This window comes from Rattus norvegicus, chromosome 16 (genome assembly GCF_021556685.1).
Source record: "Rattus norvegicus strain SHRSP/BbbUtx chromosome 16, alternate assembly SHRSP_T2T, whole genome shotgun sequence".
Lineage (NCBI taxonomy): Eukaryota > Metazoa > Chordata > Mammalia > Rodentia > Muridae > Rattus > Rattus norvegicus.
Genome location: NC_141549.1, coordinates 71,492,523 through 71,510,590, shown reverse-complemented (window position 1 = coordinate 71,510,590; position 18,068 = coordinate 71,492,523). Strand labels below are relative to the sequence as shown.

The 18,068-nt window shown below is 39.3% G+C and overlaps 2 protein-coding genes and 1 non-coding gene across 8 annotated transcripts in view; all 3 read right to left on the bottom strand.

Annotated features, from left to right (window-relative positions):
- Erich1 (glutamate-rich 1) overlaps positions 1-18,068 on the bottom strand; it is a gene marked incomplete at its 5' end in the record, with an annotated part of 52,793,804 nt that overhangs the window by 12,153,773 nt on the left and 40,621,963 nt on the right.
- On the bottom strand, positions 1,023-1,103 carry Trnas-aga51 (transfer RNA serine (anticodon AGA) 51). Its single transcript has one exon. It is a non-coding gene; the product is annotated as a tRNA-Ser (tRNA).
- Unc5d (unc-5 netrin receptor D) overlaps positions 11,388-18,068 on the bottom strand; it is a 546,654-nt gene continuing 539,973 nt past the window's right edge. For 6 of the 7 annotated variants that reach the window (XM_087588379.1, XM_087588380.1, XM_087588381.1 and 3 more), the window contains one exon: positions 11,388-17,567. In XM_087588379.1, coding sequence (XP_087444505.1) covers positions 17,363-17,567 — 205 coding nt within the window. In that variant the 3' untranslated portion in view covers positions 11,388-17,362. The remainder of the gene's footprint in view (positions 17,568-18,068) is intronic. The other variant, NM_001107319.2, reaches the window with a different exon arrangement.

The window sequence follows — 18,068 nt, the reverse complement described above, 5'->3', positions numbered from 1 at the left end:
AGAGTCTTTACGGTAATCTATTGTACTTTAAGCCCGACATGGATAATAATGGAAGAGGATGCTCTGGTTTTACAAGGCAATAACGTGGTGACTGAGTAGTCAAGCTTTATTGAGAGGCAGACTGCGAAGTTTATCCCAGGGAAGCTGTGACTGACAGTGGTGAAGGCCACTACCAGCCAGGCTAACAAGTGTCCATCTGCATCCTGAGTCCTCAAGTTTGCAAATGATTGTGATTTCCGTCACTGTGTTCAGATCCCCAACCAAACCTCTTTATTTTTATGTTTGCAACAGTTCAAATAGAGTCCAAGGCTTCACACATGCTAAAAACATGTATGTTCTACTAGTGATGTGTACTGTCGAACCCCTCACACAGTTTTCTAAAACTGCCCAGTGGCAAGGCACAATGGTGCGCACCTGTGTCTGTATTCCCCGCTGCTGGGCAGCAGAGGTGGACAGGTGACTTGAGTTCAGACAATTAAAAGAAGCCTGGGCAGCACAGAGAGACCTAGGTTTGTTTGTTGGTTTGTTTGTTTTGTTTTTTAAACAGAAAAGAAGAAAAAAGTTCAATAACAATGGCATAATACCTGCTCACTGAAATAAAATCATGAAGACCTGACACTTTTGATTAAGCCACCTTCCTTCCCAATTTGTGTAAGCTCTGAACCTGCCCATCTCCTGCACAATTCTCGTGGAAGTTGTTATGAGACTAAAACAAGTTATTCCTCTTTAAGGGCTGTAATGTGAGGCAAGTGTTGGTATTAGAGACCTGTTGTCCCAAGGCTAGGTTTCACCTCCTTTTGCGTGGCTCATAAGTGAAGGATAGTACTTCCAGTTTTCAATCTCTCTCTCTCCCCCCTCTCTCTGTGTCTCTGTCTCTCTCTCTGTGCGTGCGTGTGTGTGTGTGTGTGTGTGTGTGTGTGTGTGTGTGTATGTGTGTGTAAAGGATGATGGTATAATTTTATAAAATCATATGAAATTTACATTTTTTTCCTTTTTTCTTTCTTTCTTTCTTTTTTTTTTTTTTTCGGAGCTGGGGACCGAACCCAGGGCCTTGTGCTTTCTAGGCAAGCGCTCTACCACTGAGCTAAATTCCCAACCCTGAAACTTACATTTTTATATCCAGAATAATGTCTTTTGTCACATATGTGGTCTGCAGGTGGTCTGTGGTTATTTGCTGATCATCAGGAAAGTTTCAGCAAAGTCCTCGTAGCTAACTAAACCAAATCTGTTTTCTCTCTTTCCTAAAACACTTCACTCAGCCCTAGACTAGCTGAGGACACTGCACTGAATGCTAAGAACCAAGAATCTTAGTCTCAAAGGAAAGAATGGGAACGCTGGTGTAAGGGCAGGTAGGAAATAAATTTTAAAAAGTGAAAAAGAAAGAAAGAAAGAGAGAAAGAAAGAAAGAAAGAGAAAGAAAGGAAGGAAGGAAGGAAGGGAAAGAAAAGGAAGATAGAAAGAGATCAAGAAGGAAGTTTGATTTTATATACCTATATAGATATATTTCAATGGAGACAATGGATCAAGTTTTCAAAAGCCTTTTAGGTTTCCTAAAAGCTTACACTAGTTTTGGTAATTTCTATGGGAACTATGCTTCCCTATAAAGGAGAAAATGTCTTCCTACAGTTTCTACTGAATTGGTCTTAGATCTACTACAGGGAACAAGACTGTACTGGTTTAATTTGTCTTCCATGTGACAAACTTTCAAATATTTGAAGAGAAATATCAAGTCCTCCTGAGTCTAATTACGCTGAAAGTGGGAAAAATAGGAAAGAGTAGAAAATAGGGGAATTGGTACTTGTCAGTGATGGATGAAGCCTCCCATGCTGGAACTGGAGCAGATTTTTCTCCCTTACATCCATAGGCTAACCACTGTACCAAAGCTATGTGAAGCAATCCCCCTGTCACACCAGGATTGACAAGGATTGATGTAGAGACAGTTTAAAGGTTGTAAGAGAGACCAGGTGACTTCTACCTTCACTGTGTAGATTTTGCCATGGAGTCATGGATGTTGAGAGCAATGGAAGGCAGAGAAAAATACTTGGCGAAATATAAATGAAGAACACTACAGAAGTGACTTGGAGAGTTGAGAGATAAGGACAAATAAGAGTATCCTAGCAGACTCCCAAGGCACACTGCATATTGCCAAGAGAAAACAACAGAAGGTTTGAGTATGTACAATAGTGCCAAGTAACATTCCTGTGAAGTAAGAGATGTGTCTCCTTGACCTTTTAGGAATTAATTCCATGGGTCTGTGCTCCTTTGATTGACCTCTCTTGACTTGGTTACTCTGTTGTGCAGTAGGGGTAGAAGTTAAACTATATAAACATGGAAGGAAGAATAATTTTAGGCTACAGCAAACTGAGTTTTTCTTAGATGAAATTGACTTCCACTTTTAGGAAAAATAGATCCAAATATTTTATTTGTATGGCTCTATGAACTATTACCACATACACGAGTATCTTCCTACATAGTATTAACTAATTTCTTGTCTACTGCTATCCTGTAGAATGTAAATGTGTTTTTGTTTCTAATAAAAAAGCCATTGTAGAGTCCTCAAGTGCCTATATCTGTATGAATGTGTTTGTACAAACATGATCTATTCTCCAGATCATTCTCTGACTGAATTTTATACATCAGTGTCTACAAAAGTCAATAAAAGTGTTGACATTCTGTTCTATTATATATTTGCATGTAAGTTACATTCTTAAATCTTTGAATTTTTTTAATAATGCCTGTGGGGGCCTACGGAAATGAGTCCGCAGACAAAAGCTGCAGAAGACAGAGAACCTAATCTTAAGCTTAATTCCTGGACCCCAAGAGAAAAAGCCAGACAAGGTGGCACACATTTGCAACCCCAGTACTCCCTTTGCAAGGGAGGAGCTACTAGAGGTAGAAGAGTCATCTGGAGGCTTACAGGTCAGTTAGCCTGGGGATACTTAGAAGAGGCAGAAACAAGAGACCCAGCATCAACAAGGCGGAAGGTGAGAATTGACTCCCAAAGTTGTCCTTTGTCCTCCACATGAACACACGCAGCATGACACAAGAATGCCACACAAACATCTCTCACAACAAAATTATTAGATACAAGAATATGTTTCTTTTCAAAGTCATCACTTTCAGCATTTACATCCTCTCGCTATGGCAGAAAAGAGGCTGAAGAAAAAAGTGTCATTTCTGGACCAAATGCCACATCTTATGCTACCAGTATACTTCTACAGCTCTGAGAGCTCAGCGAGTGAAACTCTTTTTGTAATCTGTCTGACAGAAATCCCCTAATTTCGATTTTGGAGTTAGGAAGGTTTTCAGCACTAGAAATATTATGGATGAAAACTATCAAGGCAATGTTTTGTTCTACTTTGCCTTGGTTTGACTTTTTGACGTAGGCTTTTGGTATGAAGCCCGGGCTATCATCAAATTTGTAATGTTCCTGTTTCAGTCTCATAGGTGTATGTTTATTCGTACATACTACCGTGCCTGCCTTTTTCTTTTAGAAGAGAAATAGTTATCTCCCACAATGCTGCCAACCAGCTTTGTAATTGTAGACTCAGTTCTGCATCTCCTCGTTCTCAGTCTATTACATAAACCTGTATTTTCCCTACCTTGGCACCTTAAAGAACCATTTCAGACATGACATGGATGTTCAAGTGTATGAAAATGGAGATAAATAAGTTTTACTCAGCCACTTTGTTGATTAACTTATTTTGTTTTACACTGTGTGCTTTTCCTGTCCTGAAGCAAATTACCAGAGGATGCCCAGATTTCCAGGTCACCCCTGTCTCCTGGGTGATAACCCCATAGGAGTCTGTACATGTACCTATCTTGTAGCCAGGACAACTAAAAACTCTCCATGGGAGTTTCCGCTTTCCCATCATTCTAGTCAGCACATTGCTCTTCCATTTTGCCACGGAGGTGTGTTCCTATGACTGCAGATCTATGCGAGGAGACTTGGGTGTTGTTCCCTCAGGAGTTGTCACCTTGTTCATTGAGACACGGTTTGTACCATGCAAGTTTGCCTAACTGGCCACTGAGCTTCAGGATACCGTCAGATTCGCACTCATGCAACCATGCTGGATTTCTTAATTGTGCATTCTGGGGGTCAGATATATCAGCAGTTCTGGATTTCTCCTTTAAGGTTTAGAAATGTCAGTGTATTTATAGACGAGTCTTCTCCTCCCCCTCCTTCCCTTGAGTTCTGATTCTGAAATGATTTGGTTTTCACTTTACAAGCTGCTACCCATCACTGTATACGCCAGTGGCTCTCAGCTGTAGGCAGTTTTGTTCTTTAAAGGATATTTGGGAGTGTCGACAGGTGTTTTCGATTACTACAGCTAGTAGATGTTGCAGACATGTAGAGCATACAGGCCAGGGATGCTGTTGAAGATTCTTCGGCATTCAGGATAGTTCCCCTCAACTATGTGTCAGTAGGCTATGGGGCTCTGAAAGCCCCTATGTTAATGACAGATAGTCCCTACACAGTTTTGGTATCAGATATCCTAATTTGTAAGTACCCCCTCCCAAAAGAATGAAATTAAACATAACGAATCTGTCTTCCTCATACAATAAAACCCTCAAAAGAATAGATTATACTTGCCTTCCTTTCCTTGGCCCATTTTATTCTTGAACAAAATTTAAATATACTTTCTACTCCAATACTTTCTTTTTCTTTTTTTTTTTTTTTTGGTTCTTTTTTTCGGAGCTGGGGACCGAACCCAGGGCCTTGCGCTTCCTAGGCAAGCGCTCTACCACTGAGCTAAATCCCCAACCCTACTCCAATACTTTCTATCAGTACTAAACTGATCTTTCATAAATCTAAAAATTTCTATACAGCTGAATTTGAGGTACATCATTAATACTCATAGAGATGGTCATTGTCACATTATCTGACAGGACTCATCCTGCACTTATTTTTGTCACCTGTCTTCTATTTGCTTGGCTTCCACCATCCAGATATTCCTCTCATCCAAGTGACCATTTTTTCTCAGTTTCTTCAGATTTCTGATCGAATGAAGGTCATAATTTTCAAGAGCCCCAGGGATAGACACCAGTGCAGTATCATGCTTTTACTGTCATCTATTTTTTTTTCTGTGTGCTTCACCTTCACAAACCCAGCTAGGAATTCCAAATTTCCAATTACATGTCTAATATCTAGAACTGGCAAACAAACAACAACCAAACCAAACCAAAACAAACCAAAACAAAACAAAAAAACAAAACCCCAATATCTTGTTTCTACTTTTCTATAAATATCCATTTGCCAAATTTTGCAATAACAATGTCATCTCTGTGTATTTGGTTGCTTATACCAAAGTCTCAGAATCATCGGTAGTTTTTACTCTCCTTTCACGACATCTATCCATTTCATCAGAATGTTCTTCCAGCCTTACCTTTCAGAATACATTGACAATTCACATCTGATCCCTGCTATTGTGATTACCAACAGTCAGCTTCTCCCGGGGATTTTTACAGCAATGCCCTTCCTTAGTATGTATACTAGCCGCCCTACACCTATGCTAATGCCATTCCCATACCAGCTGTGTCTTCCCACAGCACACAGCATAAGTCCCAAGAATATACAAGCAAATATGGCTTGTCCCCCTCTTCATGTCCAATCCTGTCTTATCCTCTCAGTCTTAAACTCTCTGTCTGCAATAATTTCACTACTATTCCTTAGGTTTGTCCAGTGTAGAATGGTCACCTTAAGGACTTGCAGAGGCTCTTCCCTCTGCCCTATGTCATCTTCTTACAGTTTCTTTCTTATCTTGTGTGGTGGTTTGAATAGTTTTGTAGTTTTTTTTTTTAGTCTCATGTGTTTGAATGCTTGGCCCATGGGAAGTGGGACTATTAGAAAATGTGGGCTGGTTGCAGTAGGTATGGCCCTAAGTCACTGAGAAGGTGGGCTTTGAGGTTGTCTTTTAAAGAGTTGCTTTGGTTATGGTATTTCTTCACAGCAATGAAACCCTAGCTAAGATATCTTGTTTATCTATTTAGTCAAAGGCTACCTTTTTAGTGAGATCTTGCCTGATATACCTGTCTTACAATATCACTGGAGGCGCACCCTGGAATCCCTATTCTTCCTCCTAGCCTATTTCTCCCTTACCTTGTATGTGTTTTACTTATTCTTTTCTTCTTTTCTTTTACAGAAACATGAAATACCTGTGAGCCTGGGATGTTCGGTTAACTGCTCTATTCCCATTGCCAACTACAGTGTACCCTTTAATATTTATTGTATACATAATAAATATTATTTTAAAATAAACTCACAGGCTCAACAAAGAAGAAAACAGAAGGTACAATTAAATGGTGAAATGAGTTTCCTTGTTTGCCTAGATTTTAAAGAACATTAAGAAAAAATAACTGCAGAAGCCCATAGAGCTGAAAATAGACACAAAAGCTTGATTATGTTTCATTGATGATAAATACATGGCTAACTTGGAATTTTGATTACTTTTACTTATGAACTTGCCAAGGACATTGATAATTGATAATCTTTACTTAAATATTCAGAATTTTAGGTTAATGATGATAGAAGAAGAAATGGTCCTGAGGTCCCACATATTTTAGCATTCAACTCTGGGATAGGAGGAGGAGAAGGAGCATGTGGTCATTACTTGGAAGCTTGTATGTGCATTTCTTTCCAGCTGGTAAAAATAACTAAATTCTGACTTATTTATGCATTAATAGTCAATGTGCTATTTTAATTTTATCATAAATAAAATATCATTTACTGGAATCAAAAATAGTTTTTCTAGCTCAATTCTTGTTCAAGGATATTAATGATGGTGATATTGAAGATGGGGAAACCATGTCTCTATATAAATGAGTTCTCTGAGACCAGAGAAGAGAAATCAGAGGCCAGAGACCGGAGTAATCCATTTGCCTGGATGGCATGGTATTTATGACTGGATTTTTAACATTCCACGAAGGAAAGGACACATTGGATTTTGCTCCAAGCTTAGTGAGAGCAGGATCATTTGACACAAGTTATTTAATTGTTTCTAATGATGCCTCCGGCCTTTTGGTTTTAAAGTAGTCTTTGTGAGGTTTAGCAAAATATTGATAACTTCTCGCCAGTTCTAAGGATAATTTCTAATGAGTCATAGAGCAATGCAATCAAACATTCACAGGCAAGAAGCAACATGTTAACAATGTTGGTACGGGCATATATTTAGATCTGCAAGAAAATGGATACCTAGATATGGAAACAAAACACTGAAGGTCATCTGAATTACCTTCGGTTAACTGATTCAGGCTGGAAGATGTAATTTCTCTTTTGTATCTCATTACCAAACACTAAAATCTCAGAGCTGTTACTGAATGTGCTAAGTATATTGATAAATATTTTACAAAGGTTAGTAGTCTTGACTGAGTGATTCATTGATATATCATCATAACTACATTTATCTTAGTTTCCCTACTTCTAAACTAGTTCTGGTAATAATGGGGGCTTCATGTGATCACTAGAGGGTTAAAGGAATAAATGCATGTGAAAGACCAAGCCTGTGCAAAGTACTTACTCAACCACTTAGCGTACTCTGAGAGGAAGACTCATCATGAAAAGACCTCTGTAAATTAGTTTTTCCCAATATAGCCAAGCACAGAATGACCTCCTATTAACATAACATTTAAGTTTTAGACATGCTAATTAAAAAAAACTTTGTAGGTTATAAGAATTAAAAGCACAAAAATCATGGTAGCCTCTCATGGATAAAATTCTTGTTAATATGTTTATGAACGATGTTTTCTCTTGGAGTGCTTGTCCTCCTTTGTTTTGTCTGCCAAATTCTGATGGAGAAATGCAAACCATGACATAAATTCCCCAACACTTCCTGCAACTTTTATAAGTGTTGTGGTTTGATTTTTGCAGCCTTTCACATCAAGGGGTAGATTCTATTTTCCTACCATATATATACTGATTTGGTGAAGCCACTGTGGAAATGGCTGAGTTCCAAAAGACTTAGCAAACTTGGCTCAGATTATGAAGATCTAAAAATATTAATACTAATACTAATAGGAGGAGGAGTAAATGATGGTTATTTCCAGCCATAAATAATGAAATTTGTTATACAATGTTATACTAAGCATTAGTAATAAATCATATCTAAATCTTAGTTCAGTGGTAACATCATTTCTGTAACCTTTGCACATGCAAACTTAAGAGCATTTTTCTCCCTCCTTTTTTTGTGCTCACCAATTTTGTGGTACATACTGTTTGATTCTATGTCGTCTCTTGACTTTAGAGTCAGTGAGTTAATGGAGTTTGAGTCAATATCATTCAATAACATTCAAGGACATCATTGGTGGATGCCCTGTTTCTAATGGAGAAGTCTGGCAGGCCACATGTTCGCCCAGCTCTTCTCTGTTGGATTTATGCACATATTCAATTTTGGAAGTCTTCAGCTATTTGAAAACCAGGAAGCAGCGAGCTCATGGGCAGAGCACTGATTGTATACAAGAATGCTATATTTTAAGTGATGTCTTAATGATAGATATGATTTGATTATGTATTTGTCTCACCAGTGGCCTCTCCAAAGTCATTCTATGGCTACATAATGTTTTCCACAGTCAGAACTAGATAAAAGACCGGCTTTCTCGATTCCCATGTGTGTTTTCAGGTTTGCATAAGTGCAGGTATGTGTGTGTAAGTGGGTGTGTGCAAATGTATGTGTGCGTGGAGGCCAGAGGAGCTTGGGTGTGGTTCCTCAGTCATCAACTGGAATAATTACTATTACACCCTTTTGTGTGGGTCCTGAAACCGGCACTCAGGTTGTCATGCTTGCACAGCGAGCCCTTTGCCAACCAAACCATCAACACAGTCGCTGTCAGTCTTGTTCATTTGCTTTGTGTTCATTGAACCCAACAGAACCATCCCTGTTTCAAAGTGAAGAGTTTCTTGGCAAATGCCATGGATCTGGAGAATAGCGGTCTCCGTGGCCAAGGTCACATATCCAGAGAATGGCAGGCTCAATGACGATCCAAACTGTCTAGTGTCAGACTCGGATAACTGTTCTTCAAAGTGTGTCTCCTGTAAGATGGAGACGAACCTTTGTGTATCTCTGTAAGTCACATGCAGGACTAGAGGCTTTACCTGTTTCTTTTCATTCACTCATCAGACTGTGAAGGATGAAAAAAATCTATAATTACTCTCTTCTAAGGGAAACAGGAACATTAAATATCATGCTTATTATCAATTGCTACATGCTATAAGTAGTAAGTATATTTTTTTGAGTGAATGAGTAACCTTCCATCATAATCAAATTTTCACACAGATCGGCTATATAGGAAATCCCACACTAACAAGTCCATCCAGAATTAGAATTATTGCATATACAAATGTGTACACACATTTTTTTTGACACAAACTCTAAGTTGTGTTGAAAGTGGTGGGCAATGGTCATGCTTCAGTTTTCCAAGAGCTAAGATTAGATGTGCCCACATACCTGCTTGCTACCTGGAAAAATTTTATGCAAATATTGTAATTTATTATTTTGAATAATTAATTATAGATTTAACCTGATCTGGATTCATTTTATCTGGATCTTTATGCTACTTGTACCAGTCCTCTAGTTAAATTTCATTTTGGCTAACTCAAATTAGAATCATTTGTTTTAACTGTGAAAAAAAAAAAACCTAAAAATTTGGCTTGGTTTTGCCTTTTTGCAACTATTTACCCCACTTTAATTTGGATGAAACTACCTCCCTTTTTTTTGTAGCTTAAACACTCATCCAAACTTAAATCCCTATCCAAGTCTCACAATGGCCAGAGAGAACTTTGGAGCAACACACACAGACACAGTGTGGAAATCTATCCCTATGCCTACCCAACAGTTCAGTCAGATGATACAAGAGGGAGAATTACATAGTCCAAAAAAGTTTAGGAATATGCCTCCACTTCTGAGACTCACTGCACACATCAAGGCCACCCATGCATCAGGTTGCACACGAGTAGAGAATGGTGGTTCTTTGCACTTTGCAACCTCACAAATGTAATTAGTAAGCAAAACCTATCATACTTTCATAAAGCCAACAGTTTTTGCTATTTTTTACTGGTGTGTCTGTGTGTGTGTGTGTGTGTGTGTGTGTCTGTGTGTGTGTCTGTGTGTGTGTGTGTGTGTGTGTGTGTGTGTTAATGGCTTTGGGGTAAACTACTGGTTTAAATAATTTTCTATCATCACCATTTTAAATAAGTTAGAAAATATTTGAGTAGACCATATTATTTCAGCTCAGTCCAACTCTCTAAATTTTCATTATTAAGTGCCTGGGTAATTTTCATCTTTGAAATGCCATTGAAAAGAGAATCAGGCAGTCAAATGTGGTTGGAATGCCTAACATTATACATATTTTCCCATTATCTTTTCATAAATATTCTATGTAGTATTTAATTATTTTACCATGAAAAGGCAGAGACTGTTCTATATATATTTTAAAGATTTTTTAAAAGTAATGTGTATATATGTATAAGAGTCTGTATGTGCATCTTGGAGGCCAGAACAGGAAATTGTATCCCCTAAAGCTGGAGTTACAGGTAGTTGTCAGTCGTTTGTCATGGATGCTGGGAACAGAACTGAAGTCTTCTGGAACAGCAGCAAGGACTCAGTTATGGAGACATATTTCTAGCCTGCAGAGTATTTTCCCCAGTATATAATAGTAACACATCTGAGGGATATGGAAAAGGAATTTCAGTTACAGTAAGGGTGTGATTAGCCTGGAGTTTCTAATCCTTACAAATAAAAAGGCTATGATTCCTTTAAAGTAGCTGTGGTGGTTTGAATAGAAATAGCCCCTATAGACTTATATGTATGAATGGCTGGCCCATAGGGAATGACACTGTTAGGAGGTATGGCCTTGGTAGCTTGTTGGAAGGAGTATGTTGCTGAGGGCAGGTGGGGATAAACTTTGAGGTTTTATATGCTCAAGCCTGGCCACTATGACAGTCGTCTTCTGTTGCTTGTGGATCAAGATGTGGACGTCTCAGATCGGTCCGTAGCATTATGTCTGTCTGCATGTCACCATGTTTCCTGCCATAATGATAATGGGCTAAACCTCCGAAACTGTAAGCCGACCCCAATGAAATCTTTTCTTTTATAAGAGTTGCTGTAGTCATGGTGTCTCTTCACAGCAAGAAAACCCTAAGCTGTATCCCTAAGAAAGGGGTATGTGTACACAGACATGTGTGTGCAAGAATATATTTGGGTGGCCTGGGATTCTTAGAAAATAACGTATTTTCTTTTAACATCCCATAGTGTCTCCCTGAGACCAAAGGGAGAAGTGAGTTTCATTATGTTTTGAGGATTTGAAAGCTGTCCTTGAGGAGAATATCCTAACACCAGTCAGACTACGATAGAACAGACTCCTCACAGAGATTTCAAAGTCCCACTCACGGAGCATATCCTAAAATGTCAAGAAAAGACTCTTTATTCATAAATAACTGGTAAGCAGTGATTTATGCCTGTACATGATCTCGAAAAGTCAATAACCATCCATTTTGATTTTGTTTTGTTTTTTTGCAAACTCTACATAAAACATCCAAACGGGCCATTTTGTTCAGTACAATATAACATAGCTGTTTGGCATTACCAAATATATATGTATATATATTTATAGATATGTACATGTGCTGAAAAAGAAGCCGGTGCATCCTCGCTAAGGAGTCCATCCAAGGATTTACTGTACAACATTCAGAATTTACACTGATAATACAAGGCACAAAAAGTGTGGTATGAAGCCAGGGCTGGGCTCCACTCAGACCCTCTCCTGTGGCTTACTCACTCCTTTAGCTTCATGTCCGAATTAAGTGTTCAGCTCTGCTTAAAATGTTATTTCCGTATTTTCTTTTTGGCTTGGAATACATCCAATGAACATTGAGAGTGTTATGGGTTTGAAAAAAAAAATAAATGAATCATTTGAAAGAACGCCTCCATGTACCTTCCCCGAATAAACAGAACAAAAATGAAATACGTTTTAAATTCTCCTTTGTAGAAGGAGGGAAATGCATCACCTATATTTCCAAGTTTGGGCTTAGGAAAATGAGTCAGCATTCCACTACCTGCCCATGTTGACAGTACTTCTAGGTCGTGATTTATTGGACTGTGTTTACCAATCACACCTAGTTAAGAAGAATGGGGATTCTGTTCTTCATCTGGTGTGGAGAAGGAAACAGCTGTTTTCCTGACTGTGGAATTTTGACTCTTACTGAGTTTTCTGTGGAAGCAGGAAGCATCTAGAAGGAGTTCTGTGGGGAGGCGTCTGTTCTCATGGGAAGCCCTGGTGGCTGTATCCTGGTGATTCCTCATCTTCCCACTCCCCATGCTTGCTAATAAAGGAACATCAGAATTACTGCTTCCACATTTGAGCAGAATGCTTATGTTTTGGCGAAGGGGTCTTGTGGCATGACGTTTGGCTTACATTTTCCCTTTAAATATCACGCTTTCATCAGAACTCTAGGTGGTTCATTACCGACTAGAATTGTGTCCGCTTTTAAGGTTACTCTACAACTTTCCCAATTCTAGAATTTAGGTGTGAATCATGCTTTTTTTTTCTTTCTTCTTCCTTTTTTTTTAAGACAAATTTGAAACAAAAGAGCATAGTCATTATACCCATGCCTTTGGTGAAAGTATTTGACGCATATTTCTATTCCCAGAAATAAAGTAATTACCAGAATCTCTGATAGATAATAGAATCAAATGGTGGAACTTCGCCAGGGAAAAAGATGCAACTCCTGCTGAAGTTAATACTCATAAGGGCAGGGAGAATTTAAGCTTAGGCCTAGGTAGGATGCTTCCTGACTTTTTTTAATCTTTGGGTTTAGATACATGGTAGGTTCGAAGACATGAAGTTGCAATGTTACTGTCTTAGGCCCACTTCGTGAGGATACCCCAAATCCATGATCTTCACAGCAAAAGGAAAAAAGCAATGAGTAGCTGCTTCAAAAACCACAATTATTCTATGCGAGAGAAACTTCCTACTTCAGATCACAGTACTATACACTAGTGACTAATAAGCCAGGCCTGGTGCCATCCCCTTTGATCCTCAGGAGAAAAAAAAAATCACAGCACATAAATGGCCGTTTCAGTTTTGTTGGTGACCCTGGAATGGGGATGTGAGGAGTCCACAGTAGACACTGGCTCTCCTAGAGTTGCTTCTGTAAAAGACACCACATGCTGTCGTCAATACAGCCAAACAGCTTTGTCACTGCAGCTTTTGAGAGAGTTTGGAGAAGAAACACAAAATATGCAACACATCTAAGATTAGTAACATTTTCACTTCTGTGACATTTGACAAAATACATTTTTTTTTTTTTTTTGCTTGTAGTTCAGGAAAACTCTAGGCAGACAAAACGGTGGCGTCTACTGAAACAGTGGCCGTTCAACTGTTGGCAGAAAGCATCAATGTTCAAATACAGCGCTATGACAATGAACACCAAAGGGCTGATAAAATGCGGTCCCCATTGCTAAGCCGGTGCTTTTGTTCTTGCAGGTACTGTGACTGTCACCTGTAGTCCGGGCTTGGGGAGTTACTAAGGGTTCAGGTTTTGCAATGCTTCATGGGAGACGGAATGAAAATGGGCCATGCAGTAGGCCAGAGAGGCACCTTTCTCAGCTCCTTCCTATTTCTGCTGGAACCAAGACCTCAGAGAATGTTGCCTTTAGCATGTCTGATAGCTCTATCATTCAACACATTTACAGAGGCCAGGCAGACCAAGAAATTGACAACATCTGAAAGGAAAAAGCTAAAACAGAAGCAGATCCAAAGATTTTGTTAACATTCTGAAAGTCACAGGTAAATTCGGTCAAAGCGTGTAAAACCATTCGCACCCTTTTAATTTTCTACCTCCTCGTGTTTGATATTTAGAGGATTCTTTTGTTGAGGAGAAATGACTGCAATAGATCCAGATATTTTACTCCAAAGAGAACCCTGTGTGGTTTGACTTAATAGTCCTTCTCACAGCCAAATGAAGGAAAGAAAAAAAAAAAAAGCAAGACCACAGCAGTTTGAGATGAAAATAAGAGAAAAGCTCCTCTCTTTAAAGGGAGCTATATCAATTCCCTTCATCTCTTACAAAAAGGCCAATAAAATTTTTGTGGGAGTCCATCTGAGTTTTATGATTCTACCCGCACTGGTAAATGAAGGTTGCATTTAAATCCACAGAACAAGTTTCCTTTTGAATTAAAGAATGTAAATGTAAACTGCTAAGATGGTGTATGTGACACTGTAAGGACCATAAATTAACGTAACGACGCTGTAGTCTGGCAAAGCGGTGGATCTCACCATTTTGGTAGCATAATTTTAACTCGCGTTTAAAGTATATCTGTTAGACTTAATGTCTCCAGCACTGAGAAATTTGGCATGGAGTAGGATTATTTCTGTAAAACTTTTCCATAACTACCAAGTACTTAAGGCCACTTTTTAATTTTTGTTTCGTCTTGCACTAGGACAGTGACACTTCCAAATTTAGTGCCCAGAGTAACGAGGAAACCTCTTCCAAGACGGGCACTTGTGTTGTGACAGGTGAAAGTAAAGTTTGAGGTCACAGTGAGTCCTCACATGGTCTAGTGTGAGCTAAAACGTGTGACCTGCCCGACCCTCTCCCAAAACATCTAATCCCTTGGTCTGTAAGTCTCACAGACCAGGGTTCTCTTTGAGATTTCATTGTCAAATAGTACACAATCCTGGCATTCAAAGACCGCAGAATGTAACATATTTATTTCAAAATCCTGTGTAACATCCTAGCGGAAAGAAGACAGATATTAAGAAGGAAACATAAAAAGTCAAGGGGAACCTCACTGAACCATGGTCCGGGGAATGTGAGGTGACTCTTGTTGATGTCTCCCTTATTATGCTCAAGTGCACTTATAAACACAGGCCAAGAAAAAAAAATCAAACAAACAGAACACAAATCCTGAATCTAATGGGGAGACTGTAGACACACGGGATCAACCTTTACGCTATTCCTGTTACCTCACCTTAAAATAACCTACGCAGATGCCAGGACAATTACAATTTTTATCTATTTATAATATTATAAAAAAGCTGTAAAAAATCTACAAAGAACGTGTAGGTTCACACAACATATAAACAATTATAAGGCCAATTGGAAGGGAAAGAAGAGAAATGGACAGGGTTGGAGATTTAAAACAAAACTCTTCCAAATAGTAGATGTTACTATAAGATCTCTCTAGAATGTGTTGCAAATAGTTTATTACCTAACAGGGATGCTGATTCCACCTGTATCCCATCCTACCATTCATCATCTGCAACCCATCCTACCACTCATCATCTCTCAGGTTTGTAGCTCAGCAAAGACTTTATCAGCGATGTCTAGTGGTTCTACATGCTTTTTCTCTTTCTTCTTCACAAGGATGAAGACATACTAGAAAAAAAGGTGTTCTCCTGATTCAGATATGGGACTCTGAGTAAGACTGACAGTTCTAAGATGATTCATTTGTTCAATATAATAATAAGCCTTTGGGTCCTGAGCAAAGCAACCTGTTTTCTTTTGATCTACACATGGCCAAGCCTTCTATGTGATACAGGGGACCAGATAGATTACATGCTAGTTAGATAAAATGGCTAATCAGGAGTTCTTCAATGTCTTATCCACAGGATGGTAACTTCAACCCATCTTTAGGTATTTCCACTTGGGAAGAGACCGCAAACATTTGTTTTCACACAGAGGACCTATGAAAACACTAGCATGGTCATGTCCTCATTGCCAAGGATTCTCTTTTGTTCAATTTCTGACCCTGCCTGTTCAAATGTAGTCATCCTCAGAAACGCTAAGTAGCTGCCTGGAAGTAAATGTAGGTGTTTGGCTTGGGTTGTCCTCATTGTGGGCAGTTACTGAAAACTTCCTCCAGAAGATGAACATATCTGTTCATCTTCAGCCTCTCAGGAGATTGGTCAAAAGACCGGAGTCAAATATAAAAGTGTAGTAAAGTCTAAGATGAAGCTCATGACTAATCTACAGATTTCAGTTCTCTAAAATACCTTTGGTGTGTGTGTGTGTGTGTGTGTGTGTGTGTGTGTGTGTGTGTGTAACATAAAATGAAAGCCATGAATTAACACTCTTAAGGAGGAAGTATACACGGTGAGGATAGGCAGTCAGAATACAGAAGCCTCTCTGAAGGATGCGTGTGGTTCCTAGGACAGTGTGATAGGTTTCTATTCCTCAGAGGCATTTACTCACTCACTCAGCCACTCAGTAACTCACTCACTCACTCACTCGGGTGTTACTCAAGAAAGGCTATCAGGTAAGTTTCCAAAAGATGATGGCAGGATGTCCTAAAGCCCTATTGAGACATACCGTGACAGCATAGTATAAAAGATTAGAAGATTTCCAGAATCTGGATCGAAAAACACAGCAAAAACACATTTCTTATGCGTAAAATGTTGGAGAACTTGGGCTCGTCACCCATCTCCTAGAATTAGTGCTTACTCAAAGCCTAGAACATCTGCAGTCCATGTATTTGCCTGAACCTGGGCTAGCTTCTCTTGTCGCCACTCCATGGAGTAAGGTGTACTATTATCGCACTCTGAGATTAGAGTGGCTTGGCTGGGACGGAGGTTGTTTGTCCTGCTCTGTTGAGTTAGGAGGAAGTATGTTTCCATATTTAAGTGAGTAACTATGCTCTTCACTGTCTGCATACTGCAATCTTTCAGGATAGGAGAGAAATGAGTTTTGTTTAGGGGGTGGGTGGGTGGGGGATGAAGGTGAGGTACCAAGAACTAGTTTGAGGTCTATCTCACTTCTTGATCTTGTCTCCAGATAAGTGACTCATATAATAAGTGCTGGTGTGATGTACTCAGATTCTAAATTCTAAATGCCCTCCCTGACATTGGTGACATCATACTAATTGGTTGACAATCCAGTTTCACTTCTGAAAGCTAGTCTTACCATGATTTCCAACCTCCCGGATGTCAGTTGGTTGGAATCTGAAAATCTGGTCTCAGAATCAGCTGGCCCTGTGGGGCAATCATTAAAAACCTGTTTCCAAGCATGCACTTAATCTCTGCCTTCCCGGCTTTATTGTCGTGTGTCTGTTTCTCAAAACTACTTGTATCTACAGATACCTTTGTTGTTGTTGTTGTTTTTCCTCAGCAGTCCAAATCTGAGGAGCATATCCAATGTTACCCATGTGTGGACTCAGAGGAAACAGCAGGGTTCTTTTTTTCTTTCTTCCCACTGTTAACATGTTTTACCTACATCAAACTTATTTCCTTCATCCAGGGATTCTCACTGATTCTCAATAAAGGCTCAGTTCCCCCAAAATGCCCCTAGGCAGAAATCTGCCTCATCTTCCCCACTTGAAGCCACTGCTCTGAAGCTGGCCATCACTAGCGCTGCTTCAAGAGAAGAAACCAACTAGAGTCCATTTTGCCTGCTGTAGTTGAAGTCAGTGTCATCGAGCTGGGGCTCTGTGATGTTTGATAGTTTCGTGTGTGTCCTCCCAATCTCTTCAAGGGCACAGGCGAGCGAGTCAAGATCCCCGTCCTGTTGATGACGAGCTTCCCAGAGGTTCAAAATGACAGCAGAGGGACTGCTTTGTGTAGCAAAATAGGATAAATTCCTAGATAAAATTAAGCAAAGGAGAAATAAATAAATAAATAAATAAATAAATAAATAAATAAATAGGAATGATAAGACAAAATGATCTCTGTAAAGGAATCAGAATTAAGTTTAAATGTTAGTTTATTTATATGTATATGTTTGGGCTTGTTTTCCCTCAAATGTACCACACGCATGCAAGCACCCCAGTAAGACAAAGAGAATGTTGGCTCTCCTGGAACTGCAGTTACAGGAAGTGGAACCAAACAGAGGTCATCAGCATAGCATTAAGTGCAATCAACTGCTAAGCCATCTCACCAACCCCTAAAATAGCCTTTAAAGGGAAGCAATAAAATGGCAGTAGGAAGTTACACAGAGGCAAACCTGAGGCAGTCTGGTTTGTATCCCAACATTATACTACAGCTATACGTGAGAATGATCCCAGTGGCTTCCTCTTTCGCGTCTTCCCTTGGTCCTTCCCTTTCTTAAGCTACACATGTGAAAATATATATGTTTCCCTGTT